At 42.4% G+C, this 24,470-nt stretch overlaps 1 protein-coding gene across 1 annotated transcript in view; it reads left to right on the forward strand.

The window, feature by feature from the left end:
* LOC138452855 (uncharacterized) overlaps positions 1-24,470 on the forward strand; it is a 1,928,742-nt gene that overhangs the window by 805,922 nt on the left and 1,098,350 nt on the right. Inside the window, exons 30-31 of the mRNA XM_069605205.1 lie at positions 10,949-11,014; positions 16,570-16,682. Of these exons, the coding sequence (XP_069461306.1) occupies positions 10,949-11,014; positions 16,570-16,682 (179 nt within the window). The remainder of the gene's footprint in view (positions 1-10,948; positions 11,015-16,569; positions 16,683-24,470) is intronic.

Genomic DNA, 24,470 nt, shown 5'->3' on the forward strand with positions numbered 1-24,470 from the left:
ATTTTCCCAGCCTTATGCTTAACGTTGTGCCTTGATGTAGATGAATCAGAATATTTAAGAGGTTGTCTGGGAGGCCCCACTTCTTTAATTTACTCCACAGTTTATTCCTGTTTATGTTATCAAATGCACGTGATAGATCCACCCATGCGCAAAAGCGGGGGATCCATCTTTTACGCGGGTCGTAGCAGTCATACATCCCAAAGTCAAGAGATTTAAGATCGTAGAGAATCCTTTTCTAAAGCCTGTCTGTTCCTTCAGTAGAATGTCCCTTTGAGTGAGCCAGGCCTCCAATTTCCCCAATAAAAGACCACAAAAAAATCTTTCCATCAGCGTCTTGCAATGAGATGGGACGGTAGCTGTCCGCCAAAAGGCGGTCCCCCTTTTTATATAAGGGAATAATAATTGCGTTCTTCCAGGAATCTGGAAACTTTTGTGATGCTAATATATTTTCAAACAGGCCTCTAGGACAACTGCCCATGTCATAGGATTCCCTTTCAAGATGGAATTTGAAAGGCCATTTGGCCCCGAGGCTCTGGAGCTAGAGGATTTCTTTATTAAATGTACTATGTCACACACTGAAACCTCCATCCGCCAGTTAGTAGTGGTTGCACCGTACTGGTCTATAGAGCTAGCCTGGGCATAAAGCCTAGTCAAATATTCCACCCAAACCTTTTCATCTATACACAATATTTGTGCAGAGTCAGACTTGGTATGAACCGAGTTGGCAATGGTCCAAAAATTCCTCGAATTACTCATTAGTATAGCTTTTAGCATTTCTTCCCCATCTCTATGAGAAAGCAGAAACCTATGAGATCTAGCCCAGTTTTTATAATCATTTGTTATTTGCTTTTCAGCCGCACTACAGCTTTTTGGGTCCTTTATCTGTTTCTTAATTCTATATTTCTTTGCTCTCACCCAATTCTTTGTCTCAAGATTTTGTTGTCAAAGAAGTGCTCATGCTTTTCTTTTTGGGATGGACAGCTTTACCTATTATTGGTTTATTCTATCCCGAGAGGAAGTTGATACAGGTGTTTGGTTGACAATATTCCTTCAACTTTTCCTTACTGAGATCAACCACTGCCCCTTCTAGCTTTTGACTCAGAATAAGGTCCCCCTGCTTAAACTTAATTACTCTGTTGCACGCCGAATTAGCCTCTAACTGTTCGTTGTATACAGGATAGTTTATGGCATTTCCCACGTCAAACACAAAGTCCAACATTACAAGATCACTGTCCTTATTTTGTATCACATAAAATTTTAAGCATTTGTCAAACAAATTCCTTGACACAAAGACGTAGTCAATTGTTGAGAAGGCCATCCCTCTCCTCCACGTGGGAACACCCAAGGGCTCTCCCTTCACATTATCGTTCAGCATTAACATATTCCAATCCCTCATAAAAGAACCCCAACTATAACCATTTTTGGTGATGTCCTTTACCCTATGAGGAGGCTCATATGAGAGGAAACACTAGCATTAAAATCCCCCAGTATCAATCTGATGGATATTTTGACACAATTGACACTAAGAGATCTGATAACTTTTGCAAAAAGACTGGTAGTTCACTAATCAACGGGTTCCGATACACTACTATCGCCACCCAGTATACGTTAGTTTTTTTTTATCTCTAATCTGCATTCTCACGGCCAATAGGCATTGGATGGAATTAGATATCAGAGAGCAATCACAAAAGACAATTTTCCTACAAGCCATCAGCAGACCGCCACTAGGGCGGCCTTGACCCCTACTAGGGGCACATTGCTCAAAAGTAGAGAATCCCTTAAACTCAATTACATCGGTTAACCAGGATTCTTGAAATATTATTAGATCAAAGTTATGAAAAATAAACAGCCTTTGGGAGTCCTTAAAAAAGAGTTAAATCCTCTTGTGTTCCATGAGAGGCATCTTATTTCCCGTTTTGCTAGAGCTTATGCTCTGGTAAACCAATTTTCTGAATTACTTGTGCTATTTTTTTTATTTTTTTTACTTTGTGTATAATAGCAATTTTTACAAGAATGTTGCGGATCGTGTTATTACTTGTGCTATAATTTCAGGCACTATTTCCCAGATGTTCGCCCCTCCCCAATTGGCAGTTCCAGCAGTCAGCTTTTGTTGTGGGAACTCAGTCTTTGGTTGCATTCTGTACCATCTTATTTGGCATAGTTCTGGATATACTGAGGCCGCTCTTCTGCCATTCTTCGCTGGAATCCATCATCACCTCCATGGCAAATCTTGATTTCATTTGTAATTTGGCAAGTGAAGTCTTTGGAAACTCAGAAAAGCTAAGACGATCAATGTCTTCAGAGGACAGGTACTTAAGGAGATTCATAGATTTCATTTTATTTAGAATGGCAGGGCGATTTAAGGGATTACCTAGCATACTGATGTCCCCATTGCTTAAGAACACGTTCATGTAAGACATGTTGCTGGAAGTCTTATTATTGATCGGTAACTGGGCCACCACTGTCGATTGCCGAGGAGGAGAGGAATGCTTCTTTGGACCACATATCACCCTTCCATTACTAATAAGAGGGCCTTCACTACTCACCCTCTCCTCAGTTCCTTGATTTACTTGTAAATCTTCAGTGTCACCAGCACCACTTGAAGTCCCAGCTTTTTGTAAAATAACCGAGCCTCTTTTTTCCAAAATATAGGGGCAATTTTCAAGGTAGACAGGATCAGTTTAGATAGTTGCCTTTTACGTAGAATAATCGGGGCTATTTTCTTCGGCACAACCGGCAGGTCTGTTTGACAACTCACTGTTGCATTTACAATTAATGCTGAGTTTTCCTCTTGGGGTTTCTCCAAAACCCCTTCCATCAGATTACCTTTCCTCAGTGCCTCGACATTTGCCTTTTCAACCTTTTTCAGGTCTCTTTTTTTCTTCAGATTTCTTACAGTTTGTTTACTTGAGGCTTGTCGTACCTTTAACTCCCCTTTCTTCTCCACCACCCTTTGGTTATTTTGTTCTTCCTCCCTTCTCTTTCTCTTCCTCTTTGACCTTCCATTAATTTTCTTTTTATTTAGATGAGCTATTAGATCTTTTTCCACCTGCAGATCACTGACTGGACCTTGTGAACCTTCGTCCTCTGCCAATTGTGCCAGCCACATAAATTCTTCCATGGTGGATGTTGACAAAGGGGTATCCTCCCATAAACCTTCCTCACTCATATTTTATGCCTCCTTTTGGGGGATAGTCTGTCCCTGATTGATGCCACCTTCCTCCAGTTTTTCCGTTATCCTACTCATATCGTTCCTTAGTTCTATTCCTTGCAGAATCAGGATATCAAATGTTACTACTTGCTCCTTCTGGAGACATTGCAATACTTCGCACAATTCTTTTTTGTCCTCATTTGTGGCTGATTTTAAAGTCACCACATTAGAATCAACTGAATCCATCTCTTTAGTTAATTCTAACAGGATTCCTGAGTGTTGGTTTACTTCCCTCTTGATATTTTCGAAAACCTTCTTCCAGGGAGCCCAATATGAAGTTGAGGGCCACAATCGTTCGAGGACTCAACTCAGATCCTTGATCACCCATTTGTCCTGCTTCTTTGCCCAAATAACCACTCTTTCTTGACTCCAAAGGAGGAGGCGAGTTAGTGTCCCCTTGTCGTGTGGACCAAACCCCCGGTACCTGTTTGAGTTCGAAAGATAGGTCTATTTGAGGCACCTTGCTGCCCTCTTCCTCCCTTCCAGAGTAATGTACTATACTTATCACTGACTGTTCATTGATTTCTACGCTCTGCAGCAACTCTACCAGATTTTCTTCTAAAGGCACCTCCTTCAAGACCTTTGTAGCAATTGCAGGTTCAATGTGAAAATAATTTTTGATGGTGTTTTTCATTGTGTTTGCGAGTATACATCAAATTTGTCATTCGCTGTGCTTTTTCAAGTGAATTCCTTGGTGTAGAGTGATGATCTTTCAATAGATATTTTCATCTTTGTTGGACTTACTCCAGAACTCGTCTGCATTAAACCGTTCATGGGGAATTAATTTATAGGAGGGAGAAAGCTGACTCGCCGTGTATTACCAGAGCTGAAGGGTGTTTCTTCTCGGCCAACCATTATACCTGGACCCACTGAAGTTTGAGATGCGTCTAGAAGACCTGGTCTGTCCCCCAATAATCCACTTCATAGATTATGTGCTTTTGTCATTTTCCCCTCCTTTCACAGGCCCGAATAAGGTTTAAGGGGAACAGCACACTGTAATTAGATAATATCCACCCAATACACCGATCCGAATCAAAGGACACGCCCACAGTCCTCGGACGGTGTAAGGATTTTAGAAATGCGGTTAGATATAGCTAACTCGCCCTAGCTGACTAGCTTGAGCGGCCTCCCAACCTCACTATGAATACCGCCAAACTCGGACCGCTATAACGGCACTTCTGCCCAAGTCGAGCTAAATCCCAGATCAAAGGGCCTGCCAAAAAAAGAAGGGGGGGGGCACAGCCTCTGGTAAATTGTGCCCGCAAAAAGCTAGCAAATGCTAGCAAAACTTGTCCTTCCGGACTGTAGCACTAATAGGCAGTATCATTAACCGGATTCATACCCAGATTCATAACAGTGTTTAACAGTATCTCTATCCAAAACTCAGTATAATATAATGAGTTATACAATATCACACAAAAGGAGCAATGGAGTCGAAGTGAGGCAGGGCAAGCGGCCCCTGCAAGCTCCTACCAGTAGCACCGAGTGAAATGCTGAGTGCGGGGGACGGGTATGGGTTGGAACGGGAGCAAGCAAGCGAGCTCCTTCTCTCCTTCTCTCTGTCTGCTCACCGTTCAGTCAAAACTCAGCTCTCAGCACTCGGCTCGACTCCCAGCTCGGTACCAGCTCCCAGACTCCAAGGAGCTGCTGCTGCTCCTACTATCCGATCAGCCGACTTGCAACACCTTGCAACACCGTCCTCTATGGTCTAGAGGAAAGGACCTAAAGTGAACGTGATCATCAAGCCGCACCAGCACTGCAGTTTCCACTCAACCTCTCACTGGCCGTTTCTGATCATCTCGGCAAGGGTCGGAATACCAGGGACTGCAGTGGCTGGCCGTCCGAACTGGGACAGCGTGAGAACCAGAATTCTCTGGCATAACTGCAAGGCAAGAGAAGGCGGCATGCTGAGGGGCCGTCCTTCTAATTAAGAGACATATGGGCTTCATTACGACCCTGGCGGAATGGGTTTAACAGTGCCGTAGAGCTGCCAGCGCCGTTAAACCCATTCCGCCCTATTACGAGGTCCCCTTATGGGACCCGCTCTGGACGTCTGGTCAGACCAGACGCCCTTTGCAGGTCTCGCGATGGGACCAGCATGCTAACAACGGGCCCGTCATTAACGGGCCCGTTGTTAGCATGCTCCCCATTCCCATTGATCCCTATGGGGGCTCAAATTGGAATGGGGATGGTCCGGGTCCTGGTTCCCTGAATGGGGAAATACTGGGCCCTCCCAGGTCGGAATGGGCCGGTATTTCCCCATTCAGGGACCACGGACCCGGACCCGAGTTTGGAGGCAGCCATGCCCTTATTAAGGGCATGGCTGCCTCCAAACTCATAATGAGGCCCATAGTGCTTGTTCTCCTGTGGCGCTGTGAAAGCGTGCAAGTGTCTCAGGGGCAGAAGAGGGAGCCCTGGAGGCAACCGAGTTGAAGTGAGTCAGCACAATATTCGAGAAGCCTGCAAAGGAAGCCGGTGAGCTTCAGAGACTAGGAAACCCAGTGTGAAACTGACCGCGAACGCTGTTGAGGAACCAATGATTGTGCAAGTATACAATGTAGCGGAGTGGTTGTGTGGGTCTGAAAGAAGCGGAACACGTTCTCGAAAGTCTCTGTCTGAACTTTTTAATGAATTAACAATCATGTGAAGTATTAAAGGGACTGCGCAGCTTGAGAAAAGGAAAGGGGCAGTCCTGAAAGGTTCCAACATGCAAAATGAACATTTCCTTGGTGTACATGTAAAGAAATCTTTATCGCTCAACCTTATAAAACCTACAAAAGCAGATGGCTCTTTTTTCTAAATACTGGATTGAATACAGGTCAACCACCAGAAGGTGAGAACCAGAAATTGGAAATCTTTGGAGTCTATTAAAAACTCTGAATTATTCTGAATTGGTGTCGGGAACCCCAGCAATTTCTACTGTGATTTATTCTGAACTTGGGGAAGGGAACCCCAGAATTTCTACTGTGATTTATTCTGAACTTGGGGAATGGAACCCCAGCATTTCTACTGTGAATTATTCAGAACTTTGGGAAGGGTACCCCAGTGCCTCTACTGTGAATTATTTTGACCTTGGGCAAGGGAACCCCAGTGCTTTTATTGTGATTTATTTTGAACTTGGGGAAGGGAACCCTGGTGCATCTGTTGTGAACTGCCTTTAACCCGGGGAAGGAACCCTGGGTCCTGATTCAAACTATTTTCCCTTTTATCTTCAAAGAATAATTTTGAGACTTTGTTACGAAACTACTTTACATTTGTGTAAGGGCAGAACTTTGGGTTAAACACTGTTTTCTTTGGTTGCTGATATCCCTACACATTGTATAGAGTTATTTGTGAGGGCAAGTATAGGTTTTGGACGCAGACAAATTTTTCAGTTGAACTCTGACTCAGACGTTCCTTTTTCTTTTCTTTAGGTAGGGATTGGGGCAAGTTTAGCTTTTTTCCATCCTGACATTTAAGTTGATAAAAGTGTTTATCTTGAGGTTTGAATCTGTTGTCTGTGTCCTTCTTCATGATGACTTCACAGTAGGTCCAAGAGAAATGTGAGCATGTACAGCACGTTATAGAAAGTCCTTTATTCCAAAGAGGATGCAGCAACAGGAGACAAATACCTAGATGCCGGGCATTCCATTTAATCGCTATCCCTCTTCACTGTGGCTGTGATGTAATCATTCACTGCACAGTTGACGAGGGAAGCGGAGATCCTGTCCCACCACGGCTGCAACGTCTTCCTTGGATCACCTGGCTGGTGGGGTGCTCCTTCAGTGATCGCCATGGAGCACAACGAGCACAAAGAGAGCGCTCAACTCACATCACTTTAATCAACATAATAATTTCTCCCCCGTGGAAACGGGAACCGCCATGGCACCCCTGGATAGGGACATACAAAGGTGCTCTTCTGCTGCTCCTGCAGCCATGCACCGATTTGTGCACCAGGCCAGCACTACCCAGGCCATCTTCACAATCTCTGTGGCACTCTCCATTGCATGCCTTCTCAAACAACAGACATCAAATTCCAACAATCCAAGAACTGAATTGATGCCGCAGTCGGACCGGTTCTGCACCTCCTCTCCACCTCATGACCCCTCACCACGAAAAGCATGTCCACAGCAATGGCACCAGATTTTCATCACCATGGGCTCCACATTTTCTCCACTCGTGGCGAAAATGAAGTATCATACTTCCTCAGGTAAGTCAGATTCGGACCAGGAATCAGGCAGGAGTCATGCGGTATAAAAGAAACTTGGTTTATTAGTTACAGGGTATAGAATAGGTGGTGAACAGGAGAGCAGTAGAATAATGTCCATACAGGTCTAGATCCCATCCTGAAAGTCCAGATTAACCGTCAAACCTGGAACCTACAGTTTGCTCAGGTTCCAAGGCTCACACTACTTTCTGGTAGTGTATATAAATGTACTAAGCATACTACACGCTCCTTTTGTGTGCTTCAGAGAAATAACCCCACAACGTTTAAAGGCACTTACCCTGCCTTCCATCTGCTATTCCCACCTTGCCTTAAACAATTATGTTATGGTCTCATGGAGGAAGACCATAGCATAATCCCTCATTTATGTCCACGCCCATAATGGACCACCTGACTAATCAGTTCCAAACATGGCACTGGGGGTGCATTTCCGGATACGTCCTCTTCAGGCGAGTGGCATTGGCCCTCACCCAATTGATGTCTGGTGTCAGAAAAGAACCCTATTGTGGAAACCATTTCAAATTAGTTGGAACCATTGGCACTGAGTCAGTGGCCTTGTCCAATTGACCTGGGAGTGGCCGAATGTCAGCATTTATAATGTGGCTGCGTAGTTCAGTATGGTGGCTGCCAGCGTTGCCTGGTGCCAATACAATCGAGTGGCCCTAATCGCGAGGCTGCTGGGATTTAAAGAAAAAATAAAAACACTAGGATCATAGGGCTGGGATTATGGCAAGCTATTAGCAAATATCACCAAAAAAATGTTGTGACCCGATACTGCTTCCTTGTTTTCTTGACCCACCCCTGCATTCCTTATTTTGATCACGCCTTGGTTTACTGTAATGCTAGTGCAGGAGGTCTTTTAGCAGGGGTGTGAGTGCTGCTTCAAAGGTCCACTTGAGCAGCATAGAGGAATAAGAGAAACAGAGAGAAAGCATTCAAACTGAGGTGAATGCTGCAACACCTATATTCCCTTTAACATGTCCCAATTAGATTTTCCAATGAAGCTTCTTGTGTCTTTTCAGGTTTTCTTTTGCTAAGTATAGATGTTAGGTCCAAAGCTCTGGTCCCAGTTACTGAGGACATGCCACTTGAAGTTACTTACGATAAATGGCAGTTACAGAACACCAAAAATGCTCTCACCTGCCTGAGCCATCCAGAACCTCATGATTCTAGACTCCCCTCTTCATCTAGATTTTTGAGGTTCCCAGTCTAACAATAAGAATAACCTGAGATAAGGATTTTAATAAGTAAAGCAGCCCCCCACTCCATGCATAACCCCTGAAGAATCCTGCTGATGGACCCTGCAAGACCTGGCAACAGTGAGTGTCACTGTTTCCAGGGTGCACAGAGGAACAGGGAAATTTCTGCATCTATTAACAAGGGGAAGCAATTTGGGTGATATCTAGCCAGTATACATTGTATGAATTCCATTTTGATACTGTGCGAAGCACGACCGACTGTGGAGATGGCTTTGAAACCTCTCTGGCATGCATCCTTCAGCCTCAGTCAACATAGTGTGCATACATTCAGATATGCAGGATACATGACTGTGAAAAATTTGAATAATTAAACTCGATTCAGTATGCTAAAAATCTTTTTTAGATTGTAGAAAACAGAAATCATTCACACATCAACACTTTGCAGATCGTTGTCAGAAAGACATTTATATTTACAAATATGTTAGTAACAGGGATCAAAATAACTGGGATCGATTTGGCTCTTTCTTGTAGCTCGCAATAGCCCAGTTACTTTAACACAAAATGGAATAGGAGTATATAAAAGATGATTACATTTTCCAAAATGTACGCATACAAAATCTATAAGCAATTGTTACGACTCACTCAATTGTCCCCAAGCAATTCTGTTCATACAGAGATAGACATTTTTCATCTGGAAGCTCATGTTAGGTTGGTTATTTTATTTTTGAAAATTCTGGCATATCCAAAAGTTCACTTTGCCTATAGTTGCTTGACTGATCTTAGAAAAGTGAGAGTGTTAAGTCAATGCCATGGATAAAATATATTTTACTAAAACTGTCCAATGTAAATGCCATAACACTTAGTGAACAAACAAAAATTGGACCGTAGATTGGAAAGAGGCTTCCTAACACAAAAGTTACAACAAAATAAATGTATTACAAAAATAGCATATATGAACAAGTCGTACTGTGTTTTCATAATAAATCAGAATACATTTACATACAAATCATGTGTTGCTTCTCTCACTCCACCATGCATTCACATTCTCTCATTACCATCTAACATACACATATTAAACAGTTACCTAGGTCATATAATCTGTATAACCTTTCAACATTTATTTCAACTAATCCTTGACACCCTTCTTAAATTACAATTGTGTCTATCTGTCAAACAGCTAGTTTAGCTTGTCGGCACGTCATAACACTTAGCGATCATCGCATGTGTTAACGAAGTTACATGCCCCTTATTCAATCAATTACTGTTATTCCTATCATTAACGGCCCTCAACCATACTTTGGTTGGACCCATATTAATGATACCACCAGTTGATGATGCAACTGCATTTAGATTGTCTTGAAATAAATGCTGTTGTGGCAGTTTGAACTAGAAGCGACACTGAGGATGCGTCTTGTACCTTTTTGTCCTGGAACCCTGGAAACATCTGTTCATGTACTATTTTTTTGCCCAATTTGTGATGACCACACACAGAGGTCAACATCAGCACATTTATTTAGGGAAGGAGAACTTCAGCAATGCTGTCAGGCGTTTATTTATTTGTTGTGGGCAAAAACTGTAAAAAGTTCCTGAGCACTTCTGCATTTCATGAGGAGAGTATTTGTGTTAAGAAAAAAAATGTAAAAAGTAAGAAATGCTGCTAATGCAGATAGTAAACTGCAGTGAGTAGTTTGAATACCTCTCTGTACCGTGCGGCAGTCCTTGTCACACCATTAATTAGCATGAGTTATTCGTTTGGCACATTGTGATATTATCTTTCTACTATGGGGGCATTTTTATTTTTTGTATTTAATGTATAATTAAAATGTATGGACTGTGGGTCTGCTTTTGGACATTTTAGGATCTATCATATTTATTGAACTGTGTTTTAAAGTAATAACCTGTAGTGTATATTTGTCTTCCTGAATGTATCATGTCTATGCTGCTATATTTATCTATTGTAGGTACTTTTGTGGGATTTTTGTGTGCCAAAAATAAAGTTAATTAACGGAGATGATATGTATTTGTCCTGATCAATGGTTTTAAAATGATATCGTATTCATGTTTGCATGTTCTACGTCGCAATTGCACCGTGTAACTATGAATGCTAATCAGGTGTTCCACGTTAACTATTGTAAATAGCTTTGTGTTAAGGTGTTAGTTAACCAAATTAAATACATCTTAATATTTAAGTAGTGCTACTTGATGAAAACAAGTCTAATTACATTATCTTGATATTCAACGCAGATTATTTAAAACATTCTGTTGACTATTAGCCAATCTTTTGAGTTCTTATGTGAACAAAAGTAAATGAAAATTGACTTTTTACTCTTTTAGGTCAAAGAATCCCTGTTAAAGGAGAAACAGGACATATTTAAGCAGGAGCTTGACAAACAAGTGAAGGTGAGAATGTCTACTGTGTCCCAGTAAACCCGATCGCTATTCCGATTTATCACTGCAAAGACTATTTTTCAGTGTACACAAAAGAGGCATAGTTTGCTGGGTCACAATGCTCCTATTACTCCCAGTCGTCACAGCCCTTAATGAATGAGGACTCGCTCCCATGGAGAGAGACAATCCATTGCACACCTAATAAATATTCCAGAATGTTTCCACACACTGTTCCCTCCCTGGGGCACAAAGCCCTGCCTCGCTTTTAATCCTTTCTGTAATTTCAAAGCCAAAACAGGCTTATGAGTCCTCATTGTGGAGGAAGGGGTGGGACATAAGTACTGCGACAACTCGGAAGGATTAGGAGCAATGAGGATTATCATCCGTAATCTGCCATTTTCTTTCTTCCCCCCTCTCCGTCCCAGTCTTTAATAAATGAGGACAGTGCCAGCTATCAGCCGTTTCAAAACAATATAAGCCATACTCAAGACCAATTACTGACTTTACAGGGAAGTAATTACTGACTTTACAGGGAAGTGGAACCAAGAGGAAAAAACTAAATTCAGGTAGGAGAACCTAAAATTAACCAAGCAAAATAATAGTAGGTAAGGAAAGGCAAACCAGGATTACTACCCCAGTCAAGTGTATCTCCACATTAGAACAGAGCTTTGTCTCGGAGAATGACATGGAATCCCCACCCATTCAGAAGCCATTAATGAGAGTTTGAAGGAAATGAAAAGATTTTGAAACAAAAGACGAAGAGAAAAGAGTGAAGTATAAACCACCTGGATGAGATCGAGAAATCCAGTTTACGTGATGCTCGAGAGGAAAACAGAAGTTACGGGACCTCTACCGCCACTAACCACCAAGAAAGAAGATGGGAAATGGATCCAGCAATGATGCTAACGTAGAACAGGCATATGTAAGTCCCTGAAGCAGGAATTTACCAGCATGAATACAGCCTTTCTAATGTATGATAAACACCTTAGGGTGCTAATATTCATAAAGTGGGACACTTATTGTAAAACTCAAACGAATTCACACAGATCGTTAAAATTATTTGAAACTCAGTTTAACACAGAACAGGCCACCCATCACAGGAGGTGGAAGCAAAGAATGTACATCTCGCAGGAAATAGTAAAAATTTCACGAAATCCAATAGGTGGCAATGAGAAATCATTTGTTATGCATAGAAATATCAGAGGAAACAATGAATCAATTTACAAATAGATTACTCAAGCTATTGGAAGCAGGAAGATGGCCACCAACCTATTATATGAGACCCAGCTACTGATTTAAAAAGTATTTATAAAAAAGATGGGCACAGGTATCACATGACATGATACCCAACATTGGTAAGAAGCTTCTGAAAGAAAAACGACAATGCAATGAGAAGTATTCATCTCATCAAAAAAACATCTTCACTTCTATTTCGTGTGGGCCATTGAGGCTAATTGTGAATCCCAGTCCTTCAGGAACTGCACAACGAATGCATCATCTAACCCGATTGGAAGGTCTATCAGTGCTTGCTCAGATAAATCCTATCATGTAAATGGCAATCCAGAACCAGAAATCTCCAGAATTCCAGGAGGAAACCATTGAATTTGGCTCTGACTGGGAACATTGCATATAGGTAGTGTAGAAACACATACGAGCAGACCATATACATGTTGGTAATAACTGGATTAACGTAGTTAAGGTAGAAAAACTCTGAGTAATCTCACATGTGCAAGAATCATGTGTTCAACAGCATAAAAGCTGAAAGAAGGAAACCTTATAACTCATCGAAGATTACAACGCAGAGCAACAGAATCAGTGGCTATCAGGTCCCTTTCAGTAACCCTGCAGTACTTGCTGGATGCCAGAGACACACCAGAAGTGTGTAGTGTGCAACTGCCTATTGCCAGCTAGACTGACCATGCCTCTTAGGGTAAGGGAGAAGTAGATACAATAGCAAACAGCCAGCTCCTGTGTCACTTGCTTTTACTTCTGGATCTGGATACTGGGTAAGAGGGATAAGAGTCTACAAGACAAAACACAGACACAAAACATTGCGAGACACATTCTACTATTATACACTCCAACTTTCACTGCAATCCAAATGATTATTCTTATACCTGGTTCCTTGCAAACTGCCTACCGACTATTCTAAAAACGATGCAGAGTTTGCCTGCATGTTATAAATCAGTAGATTTGGTTTTCCTTAAAAACACTTTGGAAAATAGTTCAAATTGCATGTGCCACTCAAACTGGACTCTGTGGTATATAGATATGTATTGATATCAATTTTCTTTTCTATTTGACAATCTTTGTGAAAAGACTTTGGTAGTTCTGTCATGTATTTGCCTTTTAACTATTTATAGTGTAAAACTGTTTTAATCCCTGTCATTGCTTGTTGCGTCCTTTTAATGTTCTGAAATGTACAGAAGCTCCGTAAGCTTGAAGTAAGCAATACACTTGCGTAACTGTAGGGTACTGAGCTGGCGATGATGGTTGTGTGCATAAGGAAGGTCTACAATGCTAACCGCGTGTATGCGGAATGTCCTTTACTTGATGATAATCTCAGTACGAGTGACCTAGTTGTTTTCCTTGATGCACATTGATTCACTCGTTACACAGCTTCCATACGTCATGTGCTTGTAGAGGCAACTTCGTTTCAAGATCGTGCACCTAATTTAATATGCCACCTCACACCCAAACATAAGACACTTTAAAAACCAACCCTGGTAAATCCAATCCTGTATGTTTTTTTGAAATTACAATACTGACGTCGGTCAGTAATCGACAAAGAACGTACTTGCTTGTAAGTCTCTATTGTCAGCACAAAAATTCCAATGACAGTAACTATTTACAGTCTGTGTAGTTTCATATATAAATATGTATTGATCCCACCAGTGCTCTGCACTATGTCCCACAAAGATCTGAATTTCTAAGGCTTCTTAATCAAAATATTGCTGAAATAATTAAACTTTTAACCTATGCTAAGATAACTGTGACCTGCCTGATGAATCTTCTTGGATGATAGGCAGTTTAGAATTACCTTGACAGTTCCATGTCACCTCACAAAGGAACCCTCCACCAATCAGCTTCCCTTGATGTCTCCTCTGTCTTGGAATGGGACAGTTCTGCCTTCATGTTATAAAGATATGATTAAGGAAAACATTTAAATAACACCAAACCCTGAATCACTTCTTAACAAGATTACATTCATTCAGATCCTAAAGCTTCCTATAAACCTTGATGAAAAACAGGCTCCCACCTTGTGTGTGAGATGTCTGCCTCCTGCCTTGTGTGTGACCTTGTGTGTGAGATACCCGTGTCAATAGGAGAACTGTAAGCCGGAATAGAAAATAACGAATTGAAGAATACGAGCAAGCGGTACCCATACATCCCTCATCAATGTAGCTAGAACAGGTTATACAGCAAATCAAATTGTATACACCTTCGGAACACAGTGTCATATTGCCCAGGCACTCTGGCATGTAACCAGGTGGCCCGGGGGAGTTTAAAAAACCCCCAGGCATCCCTTTGTTGTTCCATGCTACTCATGCTCTTTCATTCTATAAATGAGAGGTAATATACTTCCATACTATTATCTCATGGCAATGGTGTGCTCTGAGATCCGCCTGGGGATGAATAGTTACTATGAAACTATCCAATGGCCATCCACTGAATTCATCGACCTTTGATTAACCCACGAGCTGAGTAGCCTCTGCCAGGGCACACATCCATAACTGATGGCTTTCCCATGTCAGCTGTCAGACTTGTTATCAATCTCAGGAGGATGAGGGGTCAAGTCAGGCAAACTGGGGTAAAAAAGCCTTAATACACAGGATTGTCCTGTTCTCAAGGCGAGCATGCTGCGGTTGAGCTATCTATCCCTGGAAGCCAACAGCATGATTACATTGCTGAGGATTGCAGACTATATGACCCTGATTCATGGAATTATTTGCGTGTAAAACGGGATTTGCGTGCCAATCTGCCCACAAATCCCTATTCCCCAAACAGGGATTTGTGAGCAGAATGGCATGCTAATCCCAGTTTTACACGCAAATCATTCCATGAATCAGGGCCTATGAATTTGGACCCTTAAGGAGCAATCTCGGCATTCAAGGAAAAGTTATGTTTGGAAAAAAACAAGATATCATAACAACTAAAGTGAATGCATAGGAACTTAAGAAGAGCCTCTTGAGAGGAATGCATGTGTGATCCATCATAAATAAGCCACCTTCCCCTACCTCCCCTCCGAAGGAAAACATAAACAGTTGCTCTTAGAGGTCCCGCAGATTAATCCCAACACAGAGTATTGTCTAAGGTCTGAAGTAGCCCATGGCCCACGGGTAGCCAGCTGGCTTCTGACGGAGATAGACCCTCTTCAATACTAGACAACGCTGGAGATCTTCGATAATCCCACCTGCCGTCAGAGAAACCTTGTCACTTTCTCTTCCACGACAGAACAAATCAGGAAATAGTAAGGGTGAGGTGGGGCTTAAGACTCCAGCTAGCTAAGGCAGTGTGGGTACATTCTGGAATGTGTATTAGCTGCACAACTACGGGTTAGGGATGCCTCATTTAGAGCGTACTCCAAAATGGGTGGACAGGTTGTAATAGCCCATTGTGGACAATTCCATCTGGCCACCACATTGGTAGTAAGATACTCAGTGCCCTCTAGACTTCTCCAAAGGTTCTTCTGGCACACTTAATTTACCTACTCTCTCGTAGCATTTCAATAAGTCTTGTTTCATATATTGTTCATGTGTCTCGTGAAATCTTGACGTTAATATTGTGACCTGGGAGAAAATGAGCAAGTGATATGGCTCGTTTTTGTGACTCAACATGTTCTACCTCCATTTGCAGCTGTCCCTTGTTTACATTACTTGTTCATGGCCACTGCTCTATCCACAACGATTTTTACTCTGCAAATTAGGTCTAAGGTATATACCCTGCCCTTTGCGTTCCATACATGGCTGCATGAGCAGTGCATGTACATGCACTGCAATCTGCGCACCCACTTTGCAAGCATCTCCATGAGCATTTCCCTAATGAATCATTCACTTCAACTGCGCTTTTTGTGACTGCAAATACACACACAAATCTTTGTAAATTGGCCCCTTATGGCTGATGTCCTAAAATGTCTAACTTACATAAGTTAGTATCTGCCATGCTGTAGCAATGGTTACCACCCAGGGCCATTCAGAGGTGTGCATTAGTAGGGATGTCCTGCTGGTGGACACTTTCAGTTGGTTTTGTCAAGCAGTGTGCATTTGCATAGGATCATGCTCAGACCCCTGCTCCATCAGTATTGTTATGAGAATCAGTGTTAAGATAAAGGCAAAGGCAGGATCCAGGTTAAGAGTTTCTTTGTGAAGGTCTTGACTTTGCTATAATTTTGGTAGCCATGCCACGACTCAACGAATATCTGCTTGGGGGGTGCGGGGAGATACAGGAGGCACAGCTCACTTCTCTCAGATGTACATGTTTGTTCTGTAATATAGCCCCATATTTTTGATAAAGTAGATTGCCATGGGTCAATCTGCGATGATGTAACCTTTTTATTTATTTCATAGAGTTTTGTGGTGGAAGTCATTCAGTTTCGCAACAGTTTTGACACGCAAGGCCCAGCTGCTCCTGGGGTGAGACCTGAAGAAGCAGTGTCCCGGCTGCACATCTTCCAGGAGAAGTAAGACATTACCTTTCATTACTTGGGGGGCAGGGGGAAGTCTCTCTACCAAACCTAGTTTTCAGGAATTTTGGTGTGATGTTCAGATAAAAAAATTGAGAATTGTGTCTGAATCAGAAGAAATGGGGTAATTATCGCCACCTTGACTGCGCTGTTTAAATCATACATTTGTAAGGGCCTAAGAAGTTGTTGATCATAACCGTTAGCCCTAGTACATGACACTGCCATGGTTTTCTTCAATTAAAAGCAATCACTTTTAGTTCAAGGTCAACAAAATGTATTATCGTAAGTGTTTAAATATGATGTTACTTCCCTTTTCGAGGGTTATTGTGCAACAAGTGTTAATTGATTGTGAGTGGGGGTGGCTGCTAACATTAGCAATTACCTGCTATTGGGTCCCCTGCATGCAATTTTAAACATTTACAAGACTGAGTGGAAAACTGAAGAGTAAAAATAGGCGAAATCGCGGTTACTCTTCAGTTTTACTCTCCGCATTATAATAAATTAAACAGCGCCTGCAAATTATGCTTTTTCAGGCAGTGATTACTAATGTATTTCTATGGAATCCACTTGCTCAAGCAAGTGTTAAATGGACGTGGATTCCAGAGGGGGGACATTTTAAAGAAAATGTAAATTGCATGCAGGTAACTAATGTTAGCACTTATGTGCTGTTTGGTCCCCCGCATGACATTTTGAACATTTGCTAGGCAGAGTCTAATTGTGAAGAGTAAAACCAGGCAAAATCGCCTTAACTCTTCTGTTTGTCAAAACAAGAAACTTGACTTTCAATTTACACTTTTCAGGCAGCGTTTATTAATGGTTTCCTGTAGAAGCCACTTGTTCATTAGCAGATGCAAATGCAAAAGTGTATTCCATTGGAATCCATTGGTTTTACGATTCCATGCAAATGTCACGCAGGCCTGAAAGCTGGTGCTCTTCCAAGACAGAGGAGGAAAGAAAAGTGGATATGCAAACTATGCTTTGTGCCTCCCCTATGCCTTGGAAGTGCACTAAAATGAGCTGGGACACATAGTGGAATCGTACAAGCAATACATCTTGCTTGTACCTGGTTCCCATGCCTGCTGGACCTAGAAACCCAAGCTACTCCTCCATGATGAGGCCCAGAAAGGCTGAAATATGTCTTGGGATGCTTGTGGTCTCATGCAGAAGGGATGTGACAAAACAGTTTGGGCTGGACTGCTCATTTTGGGGTGGGGCCAAGCATGATTTGCATATGGTCTTTCCCCTTTTGTAATGGCTTTGCAGGTGACGGGCCATGGTGTGGAGGGTTGCCCAGAGCAATGCCAAAGTTTAAGATGAAGTCTAAACCTCCCAGCCATCACCTCTTTTGTTTTGCTATAGTCACCCCGAGTGGGACGGGTATGCTCAGACGTGGGTCCCATGCCTGCTGAGCCTAGAGACCAAAGCTACTCCTCACTGATGAGGTCCAGCATGGCCGAAAGATGTCTGGGGATGCTTGTGCTCTCGTGCAGAAGGGATGTGATCAAACAGTTTGAAGTGGACGGCCTCTTTTGGGGTGGGACCAAGCCTGATTTGCATAGGGTCTTTCCCCTTTTGTAATGGCTTGGCAGGCGAAGAACGATGGTCTGGAGGGTTGCCCAGAGCAATGCCAGAGGTTAATATTCATTCTAAACCTTTCAGCCATCACCTCTTTTGTTTTGCTATAGTCACCCCGAGTGGGACGGGTATGCTCAGACGTGGGTCCCATGCCTGCTGAGCCTAGAGACCAAAGCTACTCCTCACTGATAAGGTCCCGCATGGCCGAAAGATGTCTGGGGATGCTTGTGCTCTCGTGCAGAAGGGATGTGATCAAACAGTTTGAAGTGGACGGCCCCTTTTGGGGTGGGACCAAGCCTGATTTGCATAGGGTCTTTCCCCTTTTGTAATGGCTTGGCAGGCGAAGAACGATGGTCTGGAGGGTTGCCCAGAGCAATGCCAGAGGTTAATATTAATTCTAAACCTTTCAGCCATCACCTCTTTTGTTTGACGAAATCGCCTTCACGCCTTTTGTTTGCAGTCCGTTTGGCAAATGTGCCTGCCATATACGCATGGCAGACAACACTTAGCAGGGCAAAAAACAGGCAGATTCCATTTGAAACCAGTGGTTTTACACCAGCATGAAAGTATCATGCTGTTGTAAAATCATGTGGCAGCGTATATTGATGTCTGTCTCTTTTAATTATCATGTGCTGGGAATGCAGGTCATGGCTGAATTTCCTGGGGCATGGTTTCGGCTATGCCCCAGGCCACACCAAGCCATACACAGTTGCCACTGGACTTCGCCTGCTTTCACTATACCCACATAATGCACAGTGGAAACAAATATCTTGTTCCGTGCCCCTACTCTGCAAATAAATGGAATCAAAATCCTCTGGATGTTAAAAGTAAGGCGTACACTGCTTATGCTTTGATTTTATGCCTTACATTTACACTCTGAGGACTTATAAAATTGACTTCTTTCAAGCAATAACTTCTTCACCAATTTGAAAAAAAGTCAGGAATGTACAACTAGCAGCATCACATAACCTCCTATAAATAATTAATTTTTCTGGTTTTCATATAGCATAAAGCATGTCATATTTTACATAGGCAAATTATCGCCACTGAAATTTGACTCATACATATCTAAAGTCGATCTCTTGAAAATCCTTCTGCATTTTAATATTCAGGTAGTCAATGAATCCAGCCTTATTCATAATCTGCCGATCTAAAATTCAGCAATGCATGTCCTGTGAGGTTCTACATTCTTACATGCACTTTCATTTATTTCAAATAAATCTTAAATTGCACACAGAGGACCACCAACATTAGCAAGTACATCCTATGGGGGTCCCTTGCATGTAATATGAAATGGCCACGAGGCAGAGTGGACAAGGAAAGAGTGAAAGCAGGGACGTTGATTCACCAAAATGCCAGGGGTAGTGGAAGTGACACCACATGCCTGATGACATCACAGGAAGTGTTGTCAAATGACCTTTGACCCGTATGGCAACAGTTCCTCCTTAACCCTAATGCCATCTCCGGAAGTGGCTTGCAGGCATAAAATAAAGTACATAAAGGTACAATTTTTAAAATACCAAATAGATACTAAAGCAGACTACAATATTTTAGATACTAATCACATTTTAACAAGGGTGCTGCCTTCATGTGCCATGGATGGGGTCATGATATTATATGGTTAGACCCAATACAATCAACATAGGCTGAGGCACTGCCATATATATGCCACTTCAGCATTGTATGGCCAGTTAATTCCATATTATGCCAAATATAGATTCATGCCATGTATTGTCATTATATGATAAGTAGAGCCCCTACATTGCCGGTTGCAGTGATATTACAGTATCCAAAAATCCAATAGATGCAAGTCACCAACAGTGCACATGAGCTTTAATGCTTTGATCCATGATAATGATTAGTTATTTATATAGTGCTTTCGCCAAAGCACTATACATAGCACATATTTACAAACAAGTATCATCCCAATCGAAGTTGGTACTCATTTATCAACCTCGGAAGAATGAAAGTCTCAGTTGGCCTGGCCGGGATTCGAACTTGCAGATCACACATAGATCTCAGCAGTGAGCGCTCAACAAGCCAAGCTAACTTACTGCTTTGCTATTAAAAAGGCTATGCCACAATAAGAAAACATGTCAAAACTGGCTGCGCCGTGTAGGCCAGCCATGTAATAACACTTATCATGTTTGCTGTAGCCTTGATGATGCACAGTAAAACATGGCATGTCACATAAGACATACCTATATGGGCTGCACCAAAATGGCAGTCTAACCACATAATAACACTTATCATGCTTACTTTATCATAGATACCCAGAATAATATACCAATGCCGCAGTAAGGAAAGGCTAGACTGGCTGCACCCAAAGCCAAGTCTAGCCAGGTAATAACACTTATCATGATTGCTTTATCAGAAATGCCCAGTACAAAATGTCAAGCCAAAATGAAAAATGGCTAGACTAGCTGCACCCAAATGCTAGTCTAGCCATGTAATAACACTTATAATGCTTACTTAGTTATATATGCCTAGACAATATGCCATGACACAGTAAGAAATGGCTATACTGGCAGCACCCAAATGCCAGCCTAGACAGGTAATAGCACTTGGCATGCTTACTGTATTATAGATGTCCAATACAAATGTAATGCCACAGTGATAAGTGACTAGACTGGCTGTACCAAAATGCCAGTCTACCTACTACTACATGTCATGCCTGCTTTATCATTGATGACCATTATGTATGAGTGTAGACCTCTCCTGCCCCACCCTTCTCACACATTCCCTCTCCCTCCCATTCTCCTAAAAACACCCAAAATCAGCTCCCCATCCCAGCATTGCCTCCATGACCCTCTTCCTTGTCCCAGTATGTATGCATGAGACACAGTGCTTCATAGGCAAGTACTGGGATGAGGAAAAGTGGGACCAGGAGTAATGAAGATGATCAGTAAGTAATCCAGCCATTTAACACAAGCCCACACATTATCTTGCTCATTTACACATGCACCCATTCACCATTCACTCACACGGACCCCCACCTACCCATACACCATGCATGCATTCACACACATTACATGATATACACACACACACACACACACTCACACACACATACCTTTACACTTAAAAAATAAATGTACCTTTCTCGAATCCTCTGCAGGCATGCCTCTGGCTCCCATGCTTCAGCACGCACACAAGGAACCAGCTCTTGTCCCTATAATGCTCAGAAGAGCACAGGAACTGGAGGGTTCCATATCCTGGGAGGGAGGCGGGGCTTGTATTTCATTCTGATTGATTTAAAAAACAATGTATTTCCGTTACGGAAAACCAAAATGGACATACATTATTTCTGAAGTCAGAGTGACTTAAAAAAGACATCGTTTTTTTCAAAATTCGAACACTCCCCCATAGCCAGGGCCGCAAAGGCAGTGGCAGGGGTTACAGTTGTGATCCCTAGCAACTCCCAAATGACATCCCTGAGTAAAAATTAGACAAACTTGCTTTTACTCCTTCCGTTATCCACTCTGACTCATGGAAATTTAAACGCCACCTACAAATGTGTTTTGCATGTGGAGTTTAAAATAGATTCCTATGGAAGCCCCCTGGTCTTGAGCAAAATCGAGGCAGATCCTATATGAATCGATTCTTTGTGCACCTGCATAAATATCTCATGGTGGCATACAACCAAGTGTTCTCATGATACATCTCGTCAGTTCTGCCAAAAGAGGCGTCATGTTAAATGGAAGCCATTTTATTGCTTCATTTATCACACTGACTCATTTAAAAAGGCCTGATAGACTCTCTTACAGGGTCCCCCATGCCTCCTAACTACCCGTCTACATACACACACACACACACAAACATGCATGGGGTGGGGGTGAGTTATGGTTACACAGCTTACCATAACTGCCAAATTTCTTTAGTTTTTCTATTTTGCACTGCAACCATAACAAACCTTTAAAGTTTTTTTCCACAGAATTTCCCAGATTTTTATCGGGGCAACTGAACAATAAAGTGTGTTTAAAAAGTTTTTTCATTGAATTTCAAAGGTTTTGTTGTATAGTGTTTGGTGTGTGTGGGTGGCCTGAGAGAATGTTGGTATGTCATTGTGGAATGTTTGGATGCAAGTTCATGTGGAGGTTCCAGTTTGTTTGTTTGTTTATTTTCAGTTTGAGTCAGTTGGGGTCTTGTCAGCTTGGGTGATGGGTCCCAGTGGTTCGCTCATAACAACTTGAAGTAAACTACAATAAAGCTTAACTTAAGGAACCTACAAGAAAGCGTAAGAATTGGCTTTATTACACTGGAGACAAGGAAACTGAACCTGAGGAAGAAGCATTCTGCTGAGGGGGGAGTAGCAGAAGAGAAGAGGAACCACTGCCCCCAAACAGAAGTAAGTTCCATCACCCAGGGCAGTAAGAAGGGGCAGGTCAGCGCAGTACCCAGTGTGTAATTTGAGCGCATCACCCAGGGGAAAAAAAGGAAGGTGGAGGACAAACCCCAGGGTAAAGGAAGGGGGAGACAAGTCCCAGTGCTGCATTCAGGGGGTGAGAAGTAAAGAAACCCCAGACCAAGTACCAAAGGAAAAAACATGCCAGTGCTGGATCTGTGTGCCAGCCTAGGATGTCAACCAAAAGCCTCGTAGGCAGTCAGGACATTTGGCACTAAGGACATTAACGATGCATTTCAATCAGCCTAAGAGATTGATAGTAGCGTTTAAAGATGCAGCGTAGTTGATTAGATTGGAGTTTGAAGACATTTTCTTTTGTGAGGCGCAAGGGGAGCTGCAATAAACATTGTTTTTTTCAATTAGAAAAAGCACTTATGTAGCGTATGCCTCGAGGAGGTGTGCCTGTTGGTGCTGGTATGACAGTTGGAGCAGCGGAGCTCTTGACGGCCCGGTGCCCAGTGTAGGACTAAGGACGTCATGAAGGGCGTGTGGGGAGTTGGTGATCCGGTCGAATGCCGACCATTGTTCAAGACGGTGCAAGAGTTAGTCACCCGGTGTATGCGTAATCTGCAAATAATGCTTAATGTTATAAAGGGAAGGAGCGTCTCGAGAGTAAAGCACCCGACTGCGTTCGGACAACGTGAGCAGGAAGCAATCTTTCGGTGCGATGATGCTGTGGATGAGTGACCTGTCTTCGGTAAAGACATGAGGGACAGAATTACGTCGGAGGCGTTATAGAGCCTACGGAAAGCTGCACAACGTTTTTGTGTTTAGCACTGACTGCCAATGGAAAAGTAGTCAGAAGACAACCACCAAACTTTGAAAGTAAAAGCAGATTTTTTTTCTGGGGCACTTACAATGTACAAGCATTTGTATTACGCGGAGGATGTCAAGGACAAGGCATTCTGTGTCTAGTATTGTAGTCTGTCCGGGAGCTACAAGCAGGAGGAGCTGTAGCAGGTACCGTGCCGAACATGTGTTACGGATGGTGTGGGTTCCCTTGTTGGCGGGTGCAGCGGGCAACGCAAGACGAAGGTGAAAAGTGAGGACAAGCACACGTGAAGAAGGAATGCTTTGTTGGGCAGCGTCGCGGAAAGCGATGAGGTGTACAGCCAGCGTGGGACAGATCCAAGACGGCTCGCGAAGAGGAAGATTTGGTTTGTGATGGTACTGGTTAAAGTGATGCCACGTATCCTTTCATCCAAATATTATTGGATAAAGTCATTTATTTTGAAGCTTGTTGCAAGTGGTACGTTGGAATAGTGAAACATTATAAAAATGTTTTAAATGTGGATTGCACGTGTAGCGAAGTACGTTATTGGCAACGTTTTGTCTATAGCTCTATCTAAGATGTTAGATGTTGTAATAATAAGGTAAGAGATGCATGATATGCCAGTACAGATTGGTCAGAATCTAATCCCATTTGGATTTGCAGATTAGTGATTAAATGCATTTCTTGTTAGTGCGTTTAAGAACAGTTAAGGATTTTAAGAGTATGAGTAATTCCTAGATAAGGTGGTATGGTGAGTGGCTGAAGTGCTCTGTGTGGTGGACGTGTGAAAGTAAGCCTAGACTAACCGTTTTGAGGTATTGCAGGTTTACAGGCGTTAAGCACCTACGGACTTATAGGGAACAAATTTATTAGTTTTGTTAATGGCAAGTGAAGTGCCAGAACGTGTGAGGAGCCAAGATTAAAGTTAGAGTTAATTTTTTATTGAGTAATTTTAGGTTACAGGTGCAGCGCACCTAAGGACTTTTAGGGAATAAAGTCATTTAGTGTGATATGCAGGGTTTGTGATGTGTAT

This window comes from Ambystoma mexicanum, chromosome 4p, assembly GCF_040938575.1.
Source record: "Ambystoma mexicanum isolate Mex_15411 chromosome 4p, UKY_AmexF1_1, whole genome shotgun sequence".
Classification (NCBI taxonomy): Eukaryota; Metazoa; Chordata; class Amphibia; order Caudata; family Ambystomatidae; genus Ambystoma; species Ambystoma mexicanum.